This window comes from Thalassophryne amazonica, chromosome 8 (assembly GCF_902500255.1).
Source record: "Thalassophryne amazonica chromosome 8, fThaAma1.1, whole genome shotgun sequence".
In the NCBI taxonomy this organism is placed as follows: Eukaryota; Metazoa; Chordata; class Actinopteri; order Batrachoidiformes; family Batrachoididae; genus Thalassophryne; species Thalassophryne amazonica.
In genome coordinates, this window is record NC_047110.1 from 3,961,801 (window position 1) to 3,985,346 (window position 23,546).

General features: G+C 42.0%; 1 protein-coding gene across 1 annotated transcript in view; it reads right to left on the bottom strand.

Moving 5' to 3' along the window:
• Positions 1–23,546, bottom strand: part of LOC117515211 (paired box protein Pax-6-like) — a 353,676-nt gene that overhangs the window by 175,563 nt on the left and 154,567 nt on the right. Inside the window, exon 5 of the mRNA XM_034175687.1 lies at positions 19,598–19,774. Within this exon, the coding sequence (XP_034031578.1) occupies positions 19,598–19,774 (177 nt within the window). The remainder of the gene's footprint in view (positions 1–19,597; positions 19,775–23,546) is intronic.

The window sequence follows — 23,546 nt, forward strand, 5'->3', positions numbered from 1 at the left end:
ACTGTTAAAGATTTTGTATATATGTTATCACTGTTAAACATTTGTACCTTTGTCTTCTTTCTCATGAAAACGTTGTTGTGCTGTTTAGCACCTGTCTTAACGTAACCCTGAGAATGTACTTGTTATTCAACCTTGTTTTAGCATGCTGGGGTCAATCTGAACTGGGAATGAAGAGCTGGATGTACTTATTATTATTATACAACTTTGTTTTTGTAGCCGCTAACGACTGGGAGTGAAGCATGATGGGGTCAGGCTGAACTGGGAGTAAAAGAACTGGAGGTTGTTTTGACTGTTGTGATGTGATGCTTAGTGTGAAGAACAGGACACTCCAGGCAGATGCTGAACAGCTGATAACTGCAACAGACGAACGGGATGTGCTGACCTTCGACGATAAGATTAAAAAGAAAGAAACTGTTTTTCCTTACAGCTGCACTTATTGACGTATGTGTTTATGTTACAGGAAGAAACTTGTCTTGCGTCGTCCCCTCCACCCTTAGGACAAGTTTTATGATGTGGTGAGGGCTTCTCTAATAAAAAGAGCGGGAGCACAGGCCAGACTTTAGTGTAGCCTTGGTGTACAGCCTGACTGCACTCCGCGCGAGATAAATTTGACTTTCTGTCTCACTGGTGTTTCTTGACTCTGTTTGTCTTATCAAGGTTTTAAGAATGTTTGGAGGAGAAAATACCCAACATTGACTGGGAGGAGGAAGCAGAGAACAGACGGAAGGGAGCAGAGAAGCGACGATTAGAGAAAGCAAGGAAAAAGAAAGCTGTAGGTAAGGCAGAAGAAGATGTGATAATTCAGCACAGAGAACCAGAACAGCCTCAACAACCACCGCCGGCTGGATCGTCGGTGACAACAACACCTTTATATCCTCCTCTACCAGAGGATGACGATGTGCCGCCACCACAGTATGATTTGGCAGTAAAACCTAAGGTAAAAAGTGAAAAACAAGCAAAACCACAAACACGCAGTCAGATGAAAGTGCCTACAGCCCCTCCCATGGTGGAACACAGTGACCAGGGAGGTGCCTATCCTATGATAGAAGTACCAAATCCTCGTGCAGGAACAGCAGGACATCGATCAACCATGCTCGTATATCGAACATGGAATGCTGATGATATCAAAGCAGCAGTCGACATGATACCATCGCCACATGTAGATATCGAGGGATTTATGCAGGATATAGAAAACATTAGAAATTCTTACCACCTTAATGGACCTGAAGTCCAACAGGTGTGGATGAAAGCATGTGGCCCTAAATGGAGTCAGATACGCGGAGACTGGAATCCTGCAGACCAACATGGCGTACCACTGACACATGATGATCCAGTCTTGAAAACAAGAGTGGAAGCTATGATTACACGTGCAAAAAGTGTGTTGGGACCAAAGATAAATTATACTGAAATTACCAGGACAACACAGAAAGAAGGAGAACCATGGACAGAGTTTAGATGCAGATTTGAGAGTGTATTTAGGGTCCATAGTGGCATATTGCCAGGAACACCAGTGTATGAGCAACAATTGAAAAACGCTCTGATCCAACATTCCAACAAGGATATAAAAGCTTGGATACAGAAACATTGGATTGGACTGCCAACAGGCACATTGGAAGAAACACATACACACTGCTGTCATGCAGAAGGAGTCTTAAAGCAGAAAAAGACAAGAAACAGCGACAAAGGAGTGTACGTAACACAAGGAGATGATGAAATATGTTACCAACAAGGTAACTTGAGGCAGCAGAAGCAGTGCAAATGCCCCCAAAAGCCATGGCAAAACAGACAAGGTGGACAGCCACAACGTCAAGGACCATGGCAACCGTGGCAGCAGCACAGACAGGGAGGACCACCATGTGGTCCCCTGATTTGTTGGAACTGTGGGAGAGAGGGACATATGTATAGAAATTGTCCGAATCCACCTACTGATGGAGCAGCAGGAGGAATTCCACAACGGAATAATCCTCCGCAGCCACAGTATCCACAATGACTAGAATCCATAATCCATGATTCCACATCAGATAGGCAGTCTGATTGTGATATGGATCTGTGTGCCTTACTGGGAAATCCGGTACCAAAACCAGAAGTGACTTTGTTGGTAAATGGACGACCAGTGACATTCCTTTGTGATACAGGAGCATGTAGAACCACATGTAATGACAACATACCTGTCCATCAATTAAGCAACGAAATCTTTAGGGTTCGCTCTGCAAATGGACAAACATCAGACGTCCCTATCACCAAACCCATAACGTTGACAGATCCATTTGGCCTGACATGTACTATGTCAGTGTTGAACATGCCACAATGTCCAGTTAACCTCTTAGGACGAGACAGATTGACTGCATTGGGCTTGTCCATAATTGTGGAACAAGGGAAATTAGTTGTTGAGCTTACAGGAGGCGTTAACATGGTAAGAGAAGAAAGCGATGACCCCACATTCCACTATTACTATACATTTGACATTTCAGAAGAAGATGCTGCAGGATGGGGTAAAGATGTCGTCTTGCAAGCGACAGCCCTACTAAAAAATCCTGAACAAAAGATGTCACCACCTGACCTGCATGTCACAATATGGCATAAAGATCCTCCAGGTCCGGATGGTGACTATGAAAACAAATTGAAAAACATTTCACCTGTGAAGCTGACAATGACCGATTTGATTCATGATGGCAACTCAACAGCTGTCATAACAGTGACAGGTGCCACTGAAGATGTTTTAAAATTGAGATTCACAGGTATGCCATTACATGTGTCACTTTGTAAACCATATTTGACAGAATGGCAAGAATTGGGACTGACAGTCATAACAGCTTTGTCAGCCACTGATTGCAGCAGAGTTGGACCACGAACGGAGTTCAGTCCATCAACTAAATTGTATAAAGTGCCAGTTAATGTCTCATTGGTGCTGACAGCTGGAACACACATTGATGTGTCCACTTCACAATCCTGAGTGTTTCAGTTGAGTCCTGAAGAGGATGATCTTCTTTCTTCAGTACCATCAGGCTTGTGGACAACAGGTCCTTCAGACGTAGGACTGATTAAAAATGCACAACCTGTAGTTATACGACCAAAAACAGAATACAGACCATGTGTAAGACAGTATCCATTAAAACCTGATGCAATTGAAGGAATCAGGCCAGTAATAGAGGATTTATTAACAGCAGGAGTAATAGTGCCATGTCCAGATTCACCATGTAACACACCCATATTTCCTGTAAAAAAGGCTCCGCCCTCAGTGGGGTGGAGAATGATTCAAGATCTGCAGGCAGTAAATGCTGCTGTGATTAAAAGAGCACCATGTGTTCCAGATCCACACACCTTGTTAAATTCGCTGAGACCAAATTCTAATAGTTTCTCAGTAATTGACATAAGTAATGCATTTTTCTCTGTGCCAGTACACCCAGATAGTCAATTCTGGTTTGCTTTTACCTTTAAAGGACAACGATATACATTTACCAGATTACCGCAGGGTTACGCAGAGAGCCCAACTATTTATTCTCAAGTCATGTCAGCATGTTTAGCCAATTTTGTTCCACCGGCAGATAGCCAACTATTAGTGTATGTTGATGACATTTTGATTGCCTCTGACACACGAGAAAACTGCATAACTGACACAGTAGCATTATTATGTTTCTTATTTGATAATGGCCACAAAGTGAGTAAAAGCAAAGTTCAGTTGTGTAGGGATAAAGTAAAATATTTAGGACATGAATTATCAGCCACAGGGCGCACGATCCTGTCTGACAGGAAGGAAGCGATTTTACATGCTCCGAAACCACAAACTAAAAAACAGATGATGTCATTTCTTGGACTGACTAATTACTGCAGGGCATGGATTCCCTGTTATGCAGAATTGACTAGTCCACTTTCTGATTTGATGTACAAGGATGATATTTCAATGTCAACTGTGTTGGAATGGAACAAAGATGCTGAGGAAGCCTTTGTAAAAGTAAAACAAACATTAGTGTCATCCACAGTTTTGGCACTACCAGATTATAGTAAACCATTCATTCAAACAGTTGATTGTAAGAATAAGTTCATGACTAGTGTTTTGGTTCAAGTGTATGGCTCAAAATTGAGGCCAGTTGCCTACTACTCATCTAAATTGGATGCAGTAGCAAGTGCTCTACCACCATGTGTACAGGCTGTTGTTGCAGCCTCTATGGCTGTTCAAAGTAGCAGTAATGTTGTTCTATTCCATCAGCTGACATTGAACGTTCCACATGCAGTCTCTGCACTTCTGTTGCAGACAAACATGAGCCTTTTGTCCCCAGCAAGACATCTTTCGTGCATGTCCTTGCTATTATCACAACCACACCTTACGGTAGAGCGATGTACAACATTGAATCCCTCCACATTGATACCTTTACCTGAGGATGGTGAGCCGCACAATTGTCTTGATGTAGCTACAGTCTGTACGAAAGCACGCCCAGACCTCCAGGACACACCCATCCCAAACAGTACAATTGTGTATGTGGATGGTTCTTCCACTAAAAATGCTTATGGACAACCACAATCTGGATATGCTGTTGTCACAAATTCAGAAGTATTGGATTCTGCTTCATTGCCATCGTCATTTTCAGCACAAGCAGCTGAATTAGTTGCTTTAACTGCAGCTTGCTATCTGTTTCAAGGTACGGCCTGTAATCAATTTATACAGACAGCCAGTACGCTTTCAGCACAGTGCATGTGTTTGCAAAACTGTGGGAGGAGCGTGGAATGGTGACATCATCTGGAAAGCCAGTGACTCATGCCACTCTCCTAACTGCCCTACTGCAAGCTGTGAAGTTGCCTCAACAAATTGCTATATGCAAATGTGCGGCTCACACCAATGGCTCTGACAGTGTTTCAAAAGGAAATGATTTTGCTGACAGAGCAGCAAAAGAGGCAGCAGCCGCTTCTTCTATTTTTGTTGTACAGGAAACCACTCCAGGTTTGCACTTAGGTCACATGCTGCTTGCTGAGATGCAACAGCAAGCACCTGAGAAAGAAAGGCAGATGTGGTTACACAAAGGAGCTACATTCGCAAATGATTTGTACTTATGACCACAACAGAAACCCATATTGCCAAAAAATATGTTTAAATGGGCAGCTATTATGAGCCATGGCGTTACGCATGTCTCATCAGGGGGTATGATATCGCAATTGCAATCTATTTTTTGTCTTTATGGGTTCGATGCATATGCAAAACAGCATTGTAGAGCATGCATGACATGTGCAAAACACAACTCACAAGGCAATTTGAGACCCCAAAGAGGCAAATTTCCAACACCACAATATCCCTTTCAAGTGATTCATATGGATTATATACAGTTGAGTAAACATGAGGGGAAGGAATTTTGTTTAGTTATAATTGATGCCTTCTCAAAATGGGTAGAATTGTTCCCCACAAAACATGCAGATGCACTTACAGTGGCTAAGGCATTGTGCAAAGACATCATTCCACGATTTGGAATACCAGAAACAGTCTATTCAGATAATGGAGCGCATTTTGTTAATACAATAGTGCAATACGTAGGAGAAGCGCTACAGGTCAATCTCAAAAATCATTGTGCTTATCATCCACAAAGTGCCGGATTAGTGGAAAGGATGAATGGAACAGTAAAAAACAGACTTAGAAAGACAATGGAGGAAACAGGCAGACCATGGACACATTGTGTAGATTTGGTAAAAATGTATATAAACATAACTAGTACCATGGGGTTGACACCGTATGAAACATTGTTTGGCAGAAAATATCGATTGCCATATTATGGGCAAATTTGGGATGTACCTGAGGAAGCCAATTTGGCAGATTACATGAGAAAGATGTTAGAAAGACAACGTGGGAGAGTTTCAAACACTGATGATCCCATTTCTCCACAGGAGGACCCTAAAGTGGTACCTGGAGACTGGGTGTTGATAAGAAGCATCAAGAGAAAACACTGGCATTCACCTAAATGGGAAGGGCCCCATCAAGTACTACTCACAACACCCACAGCTTTGAAAATCGGGGAAAGAAGTACATGGATTCATTTAACTCACTGTAAGAAAGTCATTTCTGCAGACACAGACAAACAGTAAGAACAGTAGGATAAGACTAGTAATAGTGTGTGAGCTTGGTGTTAAGATCCAGGTTAGACACGAAAGCTAGCAGAAGACATTAAGAAGCCACTGTTCTGAACATAGGTGTGCTGTAGTGTGCAGAAATGGCGAAAGAAAAAAAACAAAAGAACGAGGGTTCCTGGACCCCATGGACAGTCCTTGTTATGCTACTTTTCTTTTTCGGATTGGGCTTATTATTAAAAGCCATAAGCACGGGACATGATAATAAGGATCACCTCCGCAGATTGCAGAGACCAAAAAGAAGTAACGAAGACCCCAGTCCAATAATAAATGCCACAGTACATAGGTGTGATAGGAACAATGCGTACCGATTTGGTGTACAAGCCTGCATTCCTAGAAATGCTTCTGTGATCATCTCTGTACCATATAGTGGTCTTACCCATGGAATGCCGGATGGTGACAGAGGGACTAATTACGGAAATAGTTTCTCATGGTATATGACCAATGATCAACAAGATAAGAGATGGGAAACGTTGGTAGCCGATGAATGGAGTAGATGGACACCAAGATGGGCACAAACCGAGTGGGCTAAGTACCAGAGTCAAATTCTCAAAATGTATCAAACAGATGATAAGCTGTTTATAGTGGTGAATACCACAGAAAAAGGAACCATATTCCCACCTGATATAAAGGGAGACTGTTGGTTGTTCCTCCTTTGGGTATACAAACCAGGAAAAGATCCGTATTTCCATTTTTTCCTCTGTGAAACAGATAGAGTACAGCAACCAATATTGACAGAATTAAGTACGTCAAAGGGGGTGTCCATACAAGCAAAGGGGGTGTCCATACAAGCAAAGGGGATGTCCATACAAGGCACAAAAGACATGAAGGCAGATGACTGGTTCCTAGTAACTACAGGAATTAGTGGACAAAATAACAATTGGCTTTTAATGGCAGAACAAGCAGGACTAGCTGCAAAGAAGGACTGTGTTGTATGTATGGGACCTATATTACAGGTAATACCGGCAGCATTACCCAAAGACTGTCTGCTGACTGTAATGACACAGACATGCATTGCAGCAAACAACAATTGTTCTAAGTGGGACAAGATCTATCCATTGACCAAATTGACTAAGATTAAACCTTTATTTTCAAGCAAAGTTGGGCATGCTAACCATACATGTGTAAACTTGACAGGGACAAGTAAGACTTTGGGTAGCTTAAGCCACACTGCCTGGTGTAAGGATGTGGTCCATAGTACTCCCACATTCAAACCTGTCGGTAGGAGTGACGTATGGTGGTGGTGTGGTGATAACAGAATCTTTGACAGACTGCCACGAAATGTGTCAGGTTATTGTGCATTAATATCATTATTGTTACCAGTTAAAGCTATACCCATGACCCCTGAAGACGTTACGACATATGCAGCCTCTCTTATTCCTGAAGATTGGCAGAAAGGCATAGCCAGACATAGAGTAAAAAGAGATTGGAAAGGAGTGGGAAATCCAACATATATTGACGCAATAGGAGTCCCCAGAGGAGTGCCTGACGAGTATAAACTGGTTGATCAAATAGCAGCTGGATTCGAATCTTCCATCTGTTGGTGGTGTTCAATTAATAAAAACGTGGACAGAATAAACTACATCCACTACAATGTACAGAAATTAGGAAATTGGACTGAGGAAGGATTTAAGGCTGTCCATTCACAGTTAGAAGCCACGTCCCTTATGGCCTTCCAGAATCGTATTGCTCTGGATATGTTGTTGGCAGAGAAAGGAGGTGTTTGTGCCATGTTCGGAGAACAATGCTGCACATTCATTCCCAACAACACAGCTGCAGATGGCAGTCTCACTCAAGCCATCGACGGGCTGAGGACGTTGAACAGGAAGATGAAAGAGCACAGTGGAGTAAACACCGAAGGCTGGGATTGGTGGCTGGAAGGGATGGGAAAATGGAGGTCTTTGATTTCTTCACTATTAGTGTCTATAGCAGTATTTGCTGCAATTCTAACATTGTGTGGATGTTGTTGTATTCCATGTCTCCGAGGCCTTGTAAATAGAATGATAACCACAGCAGTAAGTCCAGGACCAGGAGGGGGACCAGCATCATATCCACTCCTGGGGCAAGACGACAACGAGGAGGAAGATGACCCTCATGACCTGTACCCAGACCAATGGAAGTATGATGACCCAGACACCGATGATGATGACAATGGTGACATCACCTCTGGGGTGTAAGCCTATAGAACATACCATGATGAACCTCTTAGTGAAAATCTCAAAAAGAAGTGCTAAGCTGGGTGATGCCTACTATATGTTTAACAGGCGATAAACAGGAGGGGAATGTTAAAGATTTTGTATATATGTTATCACTGTTAAACATTTGTACCTTTGTCTTCTTTCTCATGAAAACGTTGTTGTGCTGTTTAGCACCTGTCTTAACGTAACCCTGAGAATGTACTTGTTATTCAACCTTGTTTTAGCATGCTGGGGTCAATCTGAACTGGGAATGAAGAGCTGGATGTACTTATTATTATTATACAACCTTGTTTTTGTAGCCGCTAACGACTGGGAGTGAAGCATGATGGGGTCAGGCTGAACTGGGAGTAAAAGAACTGGAGGTTGTTTTGACTGTTGTGATGTGATGCTTAGTGTGAAGAACAGGACACTCCAGGCAGATGCTGAACAGCTGATAACTGCAACAGACGAACGGGATGTGCTGACCTTCGACGATAAGATTAAAAAGAAAGAAACTGTTTTTCCTTACAGCTGCACTTATTGACGTATGTGTTTATGTTACGGGAAGAAACTTGTCTTGCGTCGTCCCCCCCACCCTTAGGACAAGTTTTATGATGTGGTGAGGGCTTCTCTAATAAAAAGAGCGGGAGCACAGGCCAGACTTTAGTGTAGCCTTGGTGTACAGCCTGACTGCACTCCGCGCGAGATAAATTTGACTTTCTGTCTCACTGGTGTTTCTTGACTCTGTTTGTCTTATCAAGGTTTTAAGAATGTTTGGAGGAGAAAATACCCAACAGTTACAAATGATCTTCTTATGGCCTCAGACAGTGGACTCATCTCTGTGCTTGTTCTGTTAGACCTCAGTGCTGCTTTTGATACTGTTGACCATAAAATTTTATTACAGAGATTAGAGCATGCCATAGGTATTAAAGGCAGTTTGAAAGTTTGAATCATATTTGTCTAATAGATTACAATTTGTTCATGTAAATGGGGAATCTTCTTCACAGACTAAGGTTAATTATGGAGTTCCACAAGGTTCTGTGCTAGGACCAATTTTATTCACTTTATACATGCTTCCCTTAGGCAGTATTATTAGACGGTATTGCTTAAATTTTCATTGTTACGCAGATCAATCAATCAATCAACTTTTTTCTTATATAGCGCCAAACCACAAAAAACAGTTGCCCCAAGGCGCTCCATATTGCAAGGCAAGGCCATACAATAATTATGAAAAACCCCAACGGTCAAAACGACCCCCTATGAGCAAGCACTTGGCCACAGTGGGAAGGAAAAACTCCCTTTTAACAGGAAGAAACCTCCAGCAGAACCAGGCTCAGGGAGGGGCAGTCTTCTGCTGAGACTGGTTGGGGCTGAGGGAAAGAACCAGGAAAAAGACATGCCGAGAAGGGGGGCAGAGATCGATCACTAATGATTAAATGCAGAGTGATGCATACGGAGCAAAAAGAGAAAGAAACAGTGCATCATGGGAACCCCCCCCACAGTCTACGTCTAAAGCAACATAACCAAGGGATGGTCCAGGGTCACCCGATCCAGCCCTAACTATAAGCCTTAGCGAAAAGGAAAGTTTTAAGCCTAATCTTAAAAGTAGAGAGGGTATCTGTCTCCCTGATCTGAATTGGGAGCTGGTTCCACAGGAGAGGAGCCTGAAAGCTGAAGGCTCTGCCTCCCATTCTACTCTTACAAACCCTAGGAACTACAAGTAAGCCTGCAGTCTGAGAGCGAAGCGCTGTAATGGGGTAATATGGTACTACGAGGTCCCTAAGATAAGATGGGACCTGATTATTCAAAACCTTATAAGTAAGAAGAAGAATTTTAAATTCTATTCTAGAATTAACAGGAAGCCAATGAAGAGAGGCCAACACGGGTGAGATATGCTCTCTCCTGCTAGTCCCCGCCAGTACTCTAGCTGCAGCATTCTGAACCAACTGAAGGCTTTTTAGGGAACTTTTAGGACAACCTGATAATAATGAATTACAATAGTCCAGCCTAGATGAAATAAATGCATGAATTAGTTTTTCAGCATCACTCTGAGACAAGACCTTTCTGATTTTAGAGATATTGCGTAAATGCAAAAAGGCAGTCCTACATATTTGTTTAATATGCGCTTTGAATGACATATCCTGATCAAAAATGACTCCAAGATTTCTCACAGTATTACTAGAGATCAGGGAAATGCCATCCAGAGTAACGATCTGGTTAGACACCATGCTTCTAAGATTTGTGGGGCCAAGTACAATAACTTCAGTTTTATCTGAGTTTAAAAGCAGGAAATTAGAGGTCATCCATGTCTTTATGTCTGTAAGACAATCCTGCAGTTTAGCTAATTGGTGTGTATCCTCTGGCTTCATGGATAGATAAAGCTGGGTATCATCTGCGTAACAATGAAAATTTAAGCAATACCGTCTAATAATACTGCTTAAGGGAAGCATGTATAAAGTGAATAAAATTGGTCCTAGCACAGAATCTTGTGGAACTCCATAATTAACTTTAGTCTGTGAAGAAGATTCCCCATTTACATGAACAAACTGTAATCTATTAGACAAATATGATTCAAACCACCGTTTGATCAGTCAGCTGTTTTACAACTACCCTCTCAAGAATCTTTGAGAGAAAAGGAAGGTTGTAGATTGGCCTATAATTAGCTAAGATAGCTGGGTCAAGTGATGGCTTTTTAAGTAATGGTTTAATTACTGCCACCTTAAAGGCCTGTGGTACATAACCAACTAACAAAGATAGATTGATCATATTTAAGATTGAAGCATTAAATAATGGTAGGACTTCCTTGAGCAGCCTGGCAGGAATGGGGTCTAATAAACATGTTGATGGTTTGGATGAAGTAACTAATGAAAATAACTCAGACAGAACAATCGGAGAGAAAGAGTCTAACCAAATACCGGCATCACTGAAAGCAGCCAAAGATAACGATACATCTTTGGGATGGTTATGAGTAATTTTTTCTCTAATAGTCAAAATTTTGTTAGCAAAGAAAGTCATGAAGTCATTACTAGTTAAAGTTAATGGAATACTCAGCTCAATAAAGCTCTGACTGTCTGTCAGCCTGGCTACAGTGCTGAAAAGAAACCTGTGGTTGTTCTTATTTTCTTCAATTAGTGATGAGTAGAAAGATGTCCTAGCTTTACGGAGGGCTTTTTTATAGAGCAACAAACTCTTTTTCCAGTCTAAGTGAAGATCTTCTAAATTAGTGAGACGCCATTTCCTCTCCAACTTACGGGTTATCTGCTTTAAGCTACGAGTTTGTGAGTTATACCACGGAGTCAGACACTTCTGATTTAAAGCTCTCTTTTTCAGAGGAGCTACAGCATCCAAAGTTGTCTTCAATGAGCATGTAAAACTATTGACGAGATACTCTAACTCCCTTACAGAGTTTAGGTAGCTACTCTGCTCTGTGTTGGTATATGACATTAGAGAACATAAAGAAGGAATCATATCCTTAAACCTAGTTACAGCGCTTTCTGAAAGACTTCTAGTGTAATGAAACTTATTCCCCACTGCAGGGTAGTCCATCAGAGTAAATGTAAATGTTATTAAAAATGATCAGACAGAAGGGAGTTTTCAGGGAATACTGTTAAGTCTTCTATTTCCATACCATAAGTCAGAACAAGATCTAAAATATGATTAAAGTGGTGGGTGGACTCATTTACTTTTTGAGCAAAGCCGATAGAGTCTAATAATAGATTAAATGCAGTGTTGAGGCTGTCATTCTCAGCATCTGTGTGGATGTTAAAATCGCCCACTATAATCGCCCACGCAGATGATACCCAGCTTTATCTATCCATGAAGCCAGAGGACACACACCAATTAGCTAAACTGCAGGATTGTCTTACAGACATAAAGACATGGATGACCTCTAATTTCCTGCTTTTAAACTCAGATAAAACTGAAGTTATTGTACTTGGCCCCACAAATCTTAGAAACATGGTGTCTAACCAGATCCTTACTCTGGATGGCATTACCCTGACCTCTAGTAATACTGTGAGAAATCTTGGAGTCATTTTTGATCAGGATATGTCATTCAAAGCGCATATTAAACAAATATGTAGGACTGCTTTTTTGCATTTACGCAATATCTCTAAAATCAGAAAGGTCTTGTCTCAGAGTGATGCTGAAAAACTAATTCATGCATTTATTTCCTCTAGGCTGGACTATTGTAATTCATTATTATCAGGTTGTCCTAAAAGTTCCCTGAAAAGCCTTCAGTTAATTCAAAATGCTGCAGCTAGAGTACTAACGGGGACTAGAAGGAGAGAGCATATCTCACCCATATTGGCCTCTCTTCATTGGCTTCCTGTTAATTCTAGAATAGAATTTAAAATTCTTCTTCTTACTTATAAGGTTTTGAATAATCAGGTCCCATCTTATCTTAGGGACCTCGTAGTACCATATCACCCCAATAGAGCGCTTCGCTCTCAGACTGCAGGCTTACTTGTAGTTCCTAGGGTTTGTAAGAGTAGAATGGGAGGCAGAGCCTTCAGCTTTCAGGCTCCTCTCCTGTGGAACCAGCTCCCAATTCAGATCAGGGAGACAGACACCCTCTCTACTTTTAAGATTAGGCTTAAAACTTTCCTTTTTGCTAAAGCTTATAGTTAGGGCTGGATCAGGTGACCCTGAACCATCCCTTAGTTATGCTGCTATAGACTTAGACTGCTGGAGGGTTCCCATGATGCACTGTTTCTTTCTCTTTTTGCTCTGTATGCACCACTCTGCATTTAATCATTAGTGATTGATCTCTGCTCCCCTCCACAGCATGTCTTTTTCCTGGTTCTCTCCCTCAGCCCCAACGAGTCCCAGCAGAAGACTGCCCCTCCCTGAGCCTGGTTCTGCTGGAGGTTTCTTCCTGTTAAAAGGGAGTTTTTCCTTCCCACTGTCGCCAAGTGCTTGCTCACAGGGGGTTGTTTTGACCGTTGGGGTTTTTACGTAATTATTGTATGGCCTTTGAGTGCAACTCCAAAAAGGTGCTTTCCGTGGTGCGAGTAATTTTTAGCCAAATAAAAGATAGTGAAATTTAATGGTGAATTATTCAGAGTATATGTACAGCTAATATAAACATAAGGTAAAATAAAATAAAATGAAATGTGGACCAAGTAAAATGTAAAATGAGAATTATATACAACTGTGGAATCATATTGCACGGGAATATTGCACATGGTTTACAGATATTAAACAAGAAACTTGAAAGGTGCAGATTAGAGTGATTTGTTATTGTTCAGAGCAGTGATCGCTCTGGGGAGACAGCTGTCCCTGAGTCTGTTTGTCCTAGTTTTGATTGACCTATACCGTCGGCCGGAGGGTAGTAGGTCAAGCAGGTGGTTGCTGGGGTGGGATGTGTCTTTGCTGATGCTGGCATCTCTGCTGAGGTACCTAGAGCTGGCAATGTCCTCCAGGCTGGACAGAGAGCAGCCAGTGATCCCCTGGGCTGTTTTGATCACCCTCTGCAGCGCTCTCCTGTCTGCTGCTGAGCACCACCCGTACCACGCTGTGATGCAGTATGTCAGGATGCTCTCGATGGCGGCTCTGTAGAACAACACCAGCAGCTTCTCCTCCAGATTGTTTCTCCTGAGCACCCCCAGGAAGTGGAGTTGCTGCTGGGCTTTCTTCACCACCAATGTGGTGTTGGCAGTCCAGGAGAGGCTGTCAGAGAGCTGCACTCTCAGGAATCTACACAGTCCCCTTGGATGTAGATTGGGGCTGGGTCAGCCCTGTCGTTCCTGAAGTCCAGGATTATTTCTTTTGTTTTTGTGGTGTTCAGCGGCAGGTTGTTAGCTGAACATCACGGTGTCAGTTGATTTACCTCGTCTCTGTAGTCGGTCTCATCCCCTCCTGAGATGAGCCCAATCACGGTGGTATCATCCGCAAACTTTATGATGGTGTTTGTGGGATGGGTCGGAGAGCAGTCGTGCGTGTAAAGGGTGAAAAGGAGGGGGCTCAGTACACAGCCTTGGGAGGAACCAGTACTGAGTGTGATGGTGGAGGAAAGGTGGGGGCCAAGTTTCACGGACTGTGGCGGTTTGTGAGGAAGTCCTTGTTCCACTGGCAGATGGGGGTGGAGATACCCAGATGTGTCAGTTTCTGGACCAGGATCACCAGGATGATGTGGTTGAAGGCTGAGCTGCAGTCCAGGAAGAGCATCCTCACATAGCTCCCCTGGTGCTCCAGGTGGCACAGCGCGGTGTGGAGAGCTGTGGTGATAGCGTCCTCTGTGGAGCAGTTTGCCCTGTAGGCAAACTGGTGGGGGTTCAGAGTGGGAGGCAGACAGGCCCTGATGTGCTGAGAGACCAGTCTTTCAAAGCACTTCATGACTATAGGCGTAAGTGCAACAGGCCTGTAGTCATTTATGCTCTAATGATTAAATGCAGAGTGGTGCATACAGAGCAAAAAGAGAAAGAAACACTCAGTGCATCATGGGAACCCCCCAGCAGTCTATGTCTATAGCAGCATACCTAAGGGATGGTTCAGGGTCACCTGATCCAGCCCTAACTATAAGCTTTAGCAAAAAGGAAAGTTTTATGCCTAATCTTAAAAGTAGAGAGGGTGTCTGTCTCTCTGATCTGAATTGGGAGCTGGTTCCACAGGAGAGGAGCCTGAAAGCTGAAGGCTCTGCCTCCCATTCTACTCTTAAAAACCCTAGGAACTACAAGTAAGCCTGCAGTCTGAGAGCGAAGCGCTCTATTGGGGTGATATGGTACTATGAGGTCCCTAAGATAAAATGGGACCTGATTATTCAAAACCTTATAAGTAAGAAGAAGAATTTTAAATTCTATTCTAGAATTAACAGGAAGCCAATGAAGAGAGGCCAATATGGGTGAGATATGCTCTCTCCTTCTAGTCCCTGTCAGTACTCTAGCTGCAGCATTTTGAATTAACTGAAGGCTTTTCAGGGAACTTTTAGGACAACCTGATAATAATGAATTACAATAGTCCAGCCTAGAGGAAATAAATGCATGAATTAGTTTTTCAGCATCACTCTGAGACAAGACCTTTCTAATTTTAGAGATATTGCACAAATGCAAAAAAGCAGTCCTACATATTTGTTTAATATGCGCTTTGAATGACATATCCTGATCAAAAATTACTCCAAGATTTCTCACAGTATTACTAGAGGTCAGGGTAATGCCATCCAGAGTAAGGTGTTGTGTGGGCCGCTGAAGAGGAGGTACTGCTGGCCCACCACCACCAGAGGGCGCCCTGCCTGGAGTGCGGGCTCCAGGCACCAGAGGGCGCTGCCGCCTTATGGGAGCAGCCTGGGTGACAGCTGTCACCCATCACTGGACACAGCTGTTCCACTCAGCACAGAGGTATATCAGGAGGACGGCGTCTCCACCTCAGTGCCGAGATATCGCCTTTAGACTGAGGTAACGTACTCTGCATTTATATTCTGATTAAAAGACTTGTTAAACCTTTTCAGGACTGCTGATTACTGAAAGCTAAATTGCTTGGATAAGTACTCACCTGCCTGCCATATTGTGACTAGAGGTGGAGGCGGCTTCTCCCCTCTCCGTTACTGGGTGCTGTCGCATCCATGCCTGTGTTGTTGCTCTCTCCCGCCAGCAGTACCGGATCCGACGAGCGGAGGCAGTGGCCACCTGGGACTTCGGGACTTGGCGGTTCCAGTATTTCCAGGGTTCGGTGGCAGAGGAGATCTGGGTGGTTTCGGTTCGACTGAGACGGACGTCTCCTACCTTCGAGCCTGCCCACACGACACCAGCGGATTCGACCCCAAATTGTGATTGTTGTATTCATTGTGCTCGTTTCACAATAGTAAACCTTGTTATTCACCTTCCTCCATTGTCCGTTCATTGCGCCCCCTGTTGTGGGTCCGTGTACCTACACTTTCACAACATAAGGATCTGGTTAGACACCATGTTTCTAAGATTTGTGGGGCCAAGTACAATAACTTCAGTTTTATCTGAGTTTAAAAGCAGGAAATTAGAGGTCATCCATGTCTTTATGTCTGTAAGACAATCCTGCAGTTTAGCTAACTGGTGTGTGTCCTCTGGCTTCATGGATAGATAAAGCTGGGTATCATCTGCGTAACAATGAAAATTTAAGCAATGCTGTCTAATAATACTGCCTAAGGGAAGCATGTATAAAGTGAATAAAATTGGTCCTAGCACAGAACCTTGTGGAACTCCATAATTAACCTTAGTCTGTGAAGAAGATTCCTCATTTACATGAACAAATTGTAATCTATTAGATAAATATGATTCAAACCACCGCAGCGCAGTGCCTTTAATACCTATGGCATGCTCTAATCTCTGTAATAAAATTTTATGGTCAACAGTATCAAAAGCAGCACTGAGGTCTAACAGAACAAGCACAGAGATGAGTCCACTGTCTGAGGCCATAAGAAGATCATTTGTAACCTTCACTAATGCTGTTTCTGTACTATGATGAATTCTAAAACCTGACTGAAACTCTTCAAATAGACCATTCCTCTGCAGATGATGCTGTTTTACAACTACCCTTTCAAGAATTTTTGAGAGAAAAGGAAGGTTGGAAATTGGCCTATAATTAGCTAAGATAGATGGATTGGGATAACTTTTATATTTATTAATCTAAAATTCTGAAACTTGGCAAACGTCAAGAAAACAACAGGGAAACTATCATCAAAGTGTTGGAAATTTCATATAAGCCCCCTGGTGGCCAAATTTCACCAACTGTACAATTATTCATATTTCAATGTCAGACAATCGTATCCCATATATATAGATAAATATAACTTAACAGTCAGTCAGTCAGTAGGCTTATTTGTGACTTTGAGAACAAATCAGAGAAATCCAGCAATGGTAAACATATGAGCAGACAGCTAGCATTCAGAATTCCTTTGTAAAGGAAGTAAGTGCTCTCAAGAAGGTCATTGAGGATCTTGGAAGTCCTTTTCTGGAAGACAGCAAGGATTTGTTAACTCTTGACAGAAAAGTTGTCACAAGCCAATCAGCTGCAGAAAGTGTCAAAGAGATGTATGAGCTAGGACGACGCCAGTTTAAAACATTCATATCTGAACAGATCACAACTCAAGCAAAGTCAGTTACTCAGCCCATCAAGAAAAACAAGTTGTTCTTCATTGTTCTCTGAAAATCAACATAAGTCGAAAAAGAAAAGTCAGGTATCTGCATTGAAGGATGACTGTGTCTTTTTCTCTGGACTGTACATTGCCTGCCGATCTTGAGAGGGAAAACTGGAAGAGTTCTTCATATATGAGAACCAACCATGGCCACCATCTCTATCAAAGTCAGGGGAGATGAGATCAGGAAAGAAGTCTGTTGATTCCTCTGGAAAGCCTTTCAAACTCTGACCACACAGTCCCTAAGGTTACAGCAGTCGTGCTTGATGGCACAATGGTGGTGCACACTCTAACCCCAACAGTGTCAAAGACATTCTCAGTCTATGTCACAAAGGTCTTCGTGCCCCACATTGAGAACATCCTGAAGGATGTTGAAAGGGTCGATGTAGTGTTTGATGTTTACAAGCCACAGATTCTGAAGAACTCAACCAGGGAGAAAAGAGGCAATGGTGTACGCAGGAAAGTAACTCTCACCACACAAATTCCAGGAAACTGGCAGAGCTTCCTCTGGAATAATGACAACAAGACTGAGCTGTTTGTACTTCTAGCTGAACATGCTGCAGGCATTCACATGCAAAACAGACAAGTTGTCTGCACTTTGAAGGAACATGTGACTTGCAATGCTGCTGTGACAGACATGTCAAATCTTCAGCCCTGTACGCAGGAAGAAGCAGACACGTGCATCATGTTGTATGCCAAGGATGCTTCCAACAAGGGTCACCAGAGTATCCTCATTAGAACAGCAGGCACTGATGTTGTTGTACTAGCTGTGGCATTTTTCGACCAGTTTGCCACCTCTGAATTGTGGATATCATTTGGTACTGGAAAGTTCCAAAGATACATTGCTGTACATGAGATTGCCACTGCCCTGACATCAACCAAAGGAAAGGCTCTGCCATTTTTCCATGCACTAACTGGCTGTGATGTAACATCTTTCTTTGCTGGAAGAGGCAAGAAGAGTGCATGGGAAACTTGGATTGCATTTCCAGAGGTCACAGATGCTTTCTTGTCCCTTGCAAATCCACAACTTCAGTTGAGAGATGATCTACTGGCTCTTATTCAGAGATTTGTTGCGCTGTGGTATGACCGCACTGCTGACACCTCCAATGTCAACGAAGCACGTCAGCACATGTTCTCAAAGAAATCAAAGTCTATAGAAGGCATTCCTCCCACAGAAGCTACACTCCAACAGCATACTTTGAGAGCAGTCTTCCAAGCTGCACATGTGCGGGGTCAGTCATTGCAGCTGGATGCAAAACTGCTGAGCCCTTCTGACTTTGGCTGGGAATGGGATGCACTCTCATCTCAGTGGTTGCTAAAATGGACCAGCCTTCAATTGTAAGAAATCATGCCGTGGCATGTGTACATGCAGCAAAGCAAAGTTCAAATGCACATCACTCTGCCAGTGTGAACGGAGCTGTTTTCAAACATAGATCACTTGCAAATATTCCCAAAGAGTTTGTTTTGGTTTAAGCTAGTTCACCTTTACTTCATTCTCTTTTCTACAATTTGCTTTTCATCCAATATTGTAAAGTTTACACTTTCAGATAATAGTTGGTGTCACTGCTTGTTTTTCCTGGTATGTTGTATTGTTGGGGTTCCATCTCCTTCGTGTCTCACTCTTCATCACCTCCCAGTTATTACTGTCACCACTCGTCTTTTGTTCTTCAATTTCAATTTTAATTTATTTTCATTTATATAGTGCCAAATCACAACAAAGTTGCCTCAAGGTGCTTCACACAAGTAAGGTCTAACCTTACTCATTGTTAATTGGTCAGAAGTGTGTCTCTGGGGTGCACATCACTCTGACTTCTTGTTTTCACACTATAACAGTTTCTCAGCATCACCTGTATGTGTGGTTCTTGTCTGTCTTCATGTTGTTTTGGTGGTTGGCCCTTACTAATAGAAATTGTCTGTTAGCTTTAAATTAAACATTATACGTATGCTGATCAGGAATGGCAGGTGAAGGTCACACATGCACACCACGCTCACCCATGCACATACTATCATATTACATGCTATCTGTCTTGCAAGAACAAATTGCATATATGTGTGTATATCTAGAAAATGGTTCTGCCAGTTTGGCATTTACCATTACTACATATACAGACAGGATGAAAAAACCAAATAACATGCATGTACATGTATTAAAATGTATCCACTGGCGTGTGTGTATGTGTGTTACTGGTGTGGTGTGTGTTTGTGTAACCTTTCTCCAGAGCTTCGATCTGCTCCTGTGTGAATGATGTTCTGTTCCTCTGTAGTTTCCTCTTCAGCTGAAGTCTCATTTGTGTCTCCTCGGTGTCCTCACCATTGAAGGGGACTGACATCATTTTCTCATCTCCTTCTGTTTGTGAGGAACAGGCAAACTCATTAAGACACTGGACTGACGTGGACTTCAGTGAACACACTTTGTCTCACACGCAAACATCAGGAGGAGCTGTTGGAATTCATACTCCTGCCAAACATCAACACATGTTCCAGGAAGTCAGAATGGACTCACGCGTTTTGAGCTCAATACCAAATATTTATTAACTGAGCGTGACATCTGTACAGGGGAGCATCAGACAGAGGTGTTGCACGAACCGAATATGAAGCTGACCTGTCCGCTTCACCTCCATGAAGAACTTGCAAACAGATGGTCCGGTCGTTAGTTAGTAAACTTTCAATCTGTGTGTTTTTTCTGATGCTGTGTAGACATTTTATTTATTTATTTATTTAACTTGAAAAGATAAACCCCTTGAGATTATGAATGAATTTATTTATTCAGCACACAAATCAACAATAACTAAACAACTCAACAACGAATTACACACATATATACAAACCTGCATGCAGAAACACAGATACACACACATATATCAGAGACATGGCAACAAATACCAAAATAACGTGCAAAATTAATCAATTAAATAAAATTATAAACCCAACCAGACAAACAATGGCACACAACACACAATCCCGAAAACGATAACAAAATCAATAAAACTATAAAGCATTCAAACTAAAGCAAGCAATTTTATAATTCTTCTAAAGCCAACTAAAGTACCAAGTACTTGATTGTTGTTGGGACAGTTGTTCCAGTTGTTAAGACCTTGAACAGAAACACAATGACTTTTTGCAGAAGTTCAGATCCTTAATTTCTCAAAAAATAATGTTCCTCTCAAATTATAACTGGAGTCCTTCCATTTAAGCAGATCCTGGACATGTTTTGGCAACAGTGTATTTTTTTTAACTTTATACAGAATTTGTATTGTGATGTACTCAACAAAGTGCCAGAATTTTAGAATATGTACACAGACAAACAATGGATTTGTTGGCTCACAACGTGATTTGTTACAGATCATTCTTATAGCTTTCTGTTGCAACAGAAATATTGGATGAGTATTACTTTTATATGTATTTCCCCAAACCTCAATACAATAGGTCATACATGGAACAAGCAATGAATGACACAAAAAAAGTTAATGAGCGTTCGGAAATGAAATCTTGTGCTTGATACAAGATGACAATGGCTTTTGACAAATTTATGGAATATGGTCATATCTGACTTGGATTTTCTAATCATGTTTTTAGCTTTGTGGTTTGTAACGAATGAGATACGCGTTCCGGACCGATTTTCATGGTAACCGGTCTGATATGGGAAAATATCAGACCGGAAATCGGCCACTCAGAGTGGGCGTAGCATTGCTGCCATATAATAAAACTGAAAATTAACATGCACAGAAAAGAACTCCTGATGCTCATTGATCTGCAAGACGTCAACTTGACAGTGGAACCAGGTTTTCGATGCTCAACCAGCTGCAGGAGAGATGAAACAAGAAAAGAGCAGAAGAGAACAGAAGAACCAGCACACAGCTCTAAACTCCTGAACCCAAATACAATAAAAGAAACTGCACACAGCTCTAAACTCCTGAACCCAAATACAATAAAACAAACTACACACAGCTCGAGACTCCTGAACCCAAATACAATAAAAGAAACTACACACAGCTCGAGACTCCTGAACCCAAATACAATAAAAGAAACTGCACACAGCTCGAGACTCCTGAACCCAAATACAATAAAAGAAACTACACACAGCTCGAGACTCCTGAACCCAAATACAATAAAAGAAACTGCACACAGCTCGAGACTCCTGAACCCAAATACAATAAAAGAAACTGCACACAGCTCGAGACTCCTGAACCCAAATACAATAAAAGAAACTACACACAGCTCTAAACTCCTGAACCCAAATACAATAAAACAAACTACACACAGCTCGAGACTCCTGAACCCAAATACAATAAAAGAAACTACACACAGCTCGAGACTCCTGAACCCAAATACAATAAAAGAAACTGCACACAGCTCGAGACTCCTGAACCCAAATACAATAAAAGAAACTACACACAGCTCGAGACTCCTGAACCCAAATACAATAAAAGAAACTACACACAGCTTGAGACTCCTGAACCCAAATACAATAAAAGAAACTGCACACAGCTCGAGACTCCTGAACCCAAATACAATAAAAGAAACTGCACACAGCTCGAGACTCCTGAACCCAAATACAATAAAAGAAACTGCACACAGCTCGAGACTCCTGAACCCAAATACAATAAAAGATACTGCACACAGCTCGAGACTCCTGAACCCAAATACAATAAAAGAAACTGCACACAGCTCGAGACTCCTGAACCCAAATACAATAAAAGAAACTGCACACAGCTCGAGACTCCTGAACCCAAATACAATAAAAGAAACTACACACAGCTCGAGACTCCTGAACCCAAATACAATAAAAGAAACTACACACAGCTTGAGACTCCTGAACCCAAATACAATAAAAGAAACTACACACAGCTCGAGACTCCTGAACCCAAATACAATAAAAGAAACTACACACAGCTCGAGACTCCTGAACCCAAATACAATAAAAGAAACTGCACACAGCTCGAGACTCCTGAACCCAAATACAATAAAAGAAACTGCACACAGCTCGAGACTCCTGAACCCAAATACAATAAAAGAAACTGCACACAGCTTGAGACTCCTGAACCCAAATACAATAAAAGAAACTGCACACAGCTCTAGACTCCTGAACCCAAATACAATAAAAGAAACTGCACACAGCTCGAGACTCCTGAACCCAAATACAATAAAAGAAACTGCACACAGCTCTAGACTCCTGAACCCAAATACAATAAAAGAAACTGCACACAGCTCGAGACTCCTGAACCCAAATACAATAAAAGAAACTGCACACAGCTCGAGACTCCTGAACCCAAATACAATAAAAGAAACTGCACACAGCTCGAGACTCCTGAACCCAAATACAATAAAAGAAACTGCACACAGCTCGAGACTCCTGAACCCAAATACAATAAAAGAAACTGCACACAGCTCTAAACTCCTGAACCCAAATACAATAAAAAAAACTGCACACAGCTCGAGACTCCTGAACCCAAATACAATAAAAGAAACTGCACACAGCTCGAGACTCCTGAACCCAAATACAATAAAAGAAACTGCACACAGCTCTAAACTCCTGAACCCAAATACAATAAAAAAAAACTGCACACAGCTCGAGACTCCTGAACCCAAATACAATAAAAGAAACTGCACACAGCTCGAGACTCCTGAACCCAAATACAATAAAAGAAACTGCACACAGCTCGAGACTCCTGAACCCAAATACAATAAAAGAAACTGCACACAGCTCGAGACTCCTGAACCCAAATACAATAAAAGAAACTGCACACAGCTCGAGACTCCTGAACCCAAATACAATAAAAGAAACTGCACACAGCTCGAGACTCCTGAACCCAAATACAATAAAAGAAACTGCACACAGCTCGAGACTCCTGAACCCAAATACAATAAAAGAAACTGCACACAGCTCGAGACTCCTGAACCCAAATACAATAAAAGAAACTGCACACAGCTCGAGACTCCTGAACCCAAATACAATAAAAGAAACTACACACAGCTCTAGACTCCTGAACCCAAATACAATAAAAGAAACTACACACAGCTCTAACTCCTGAACCCAAATACAATAAAACAAACTACACACAGCTCTAAACTCCTGAACCCAAATACAATAAAAGAAACTGCACACAGCTCTAAACTCCTGAACCCAAATACAATAAAAGAAACTGCACACAGCTCTA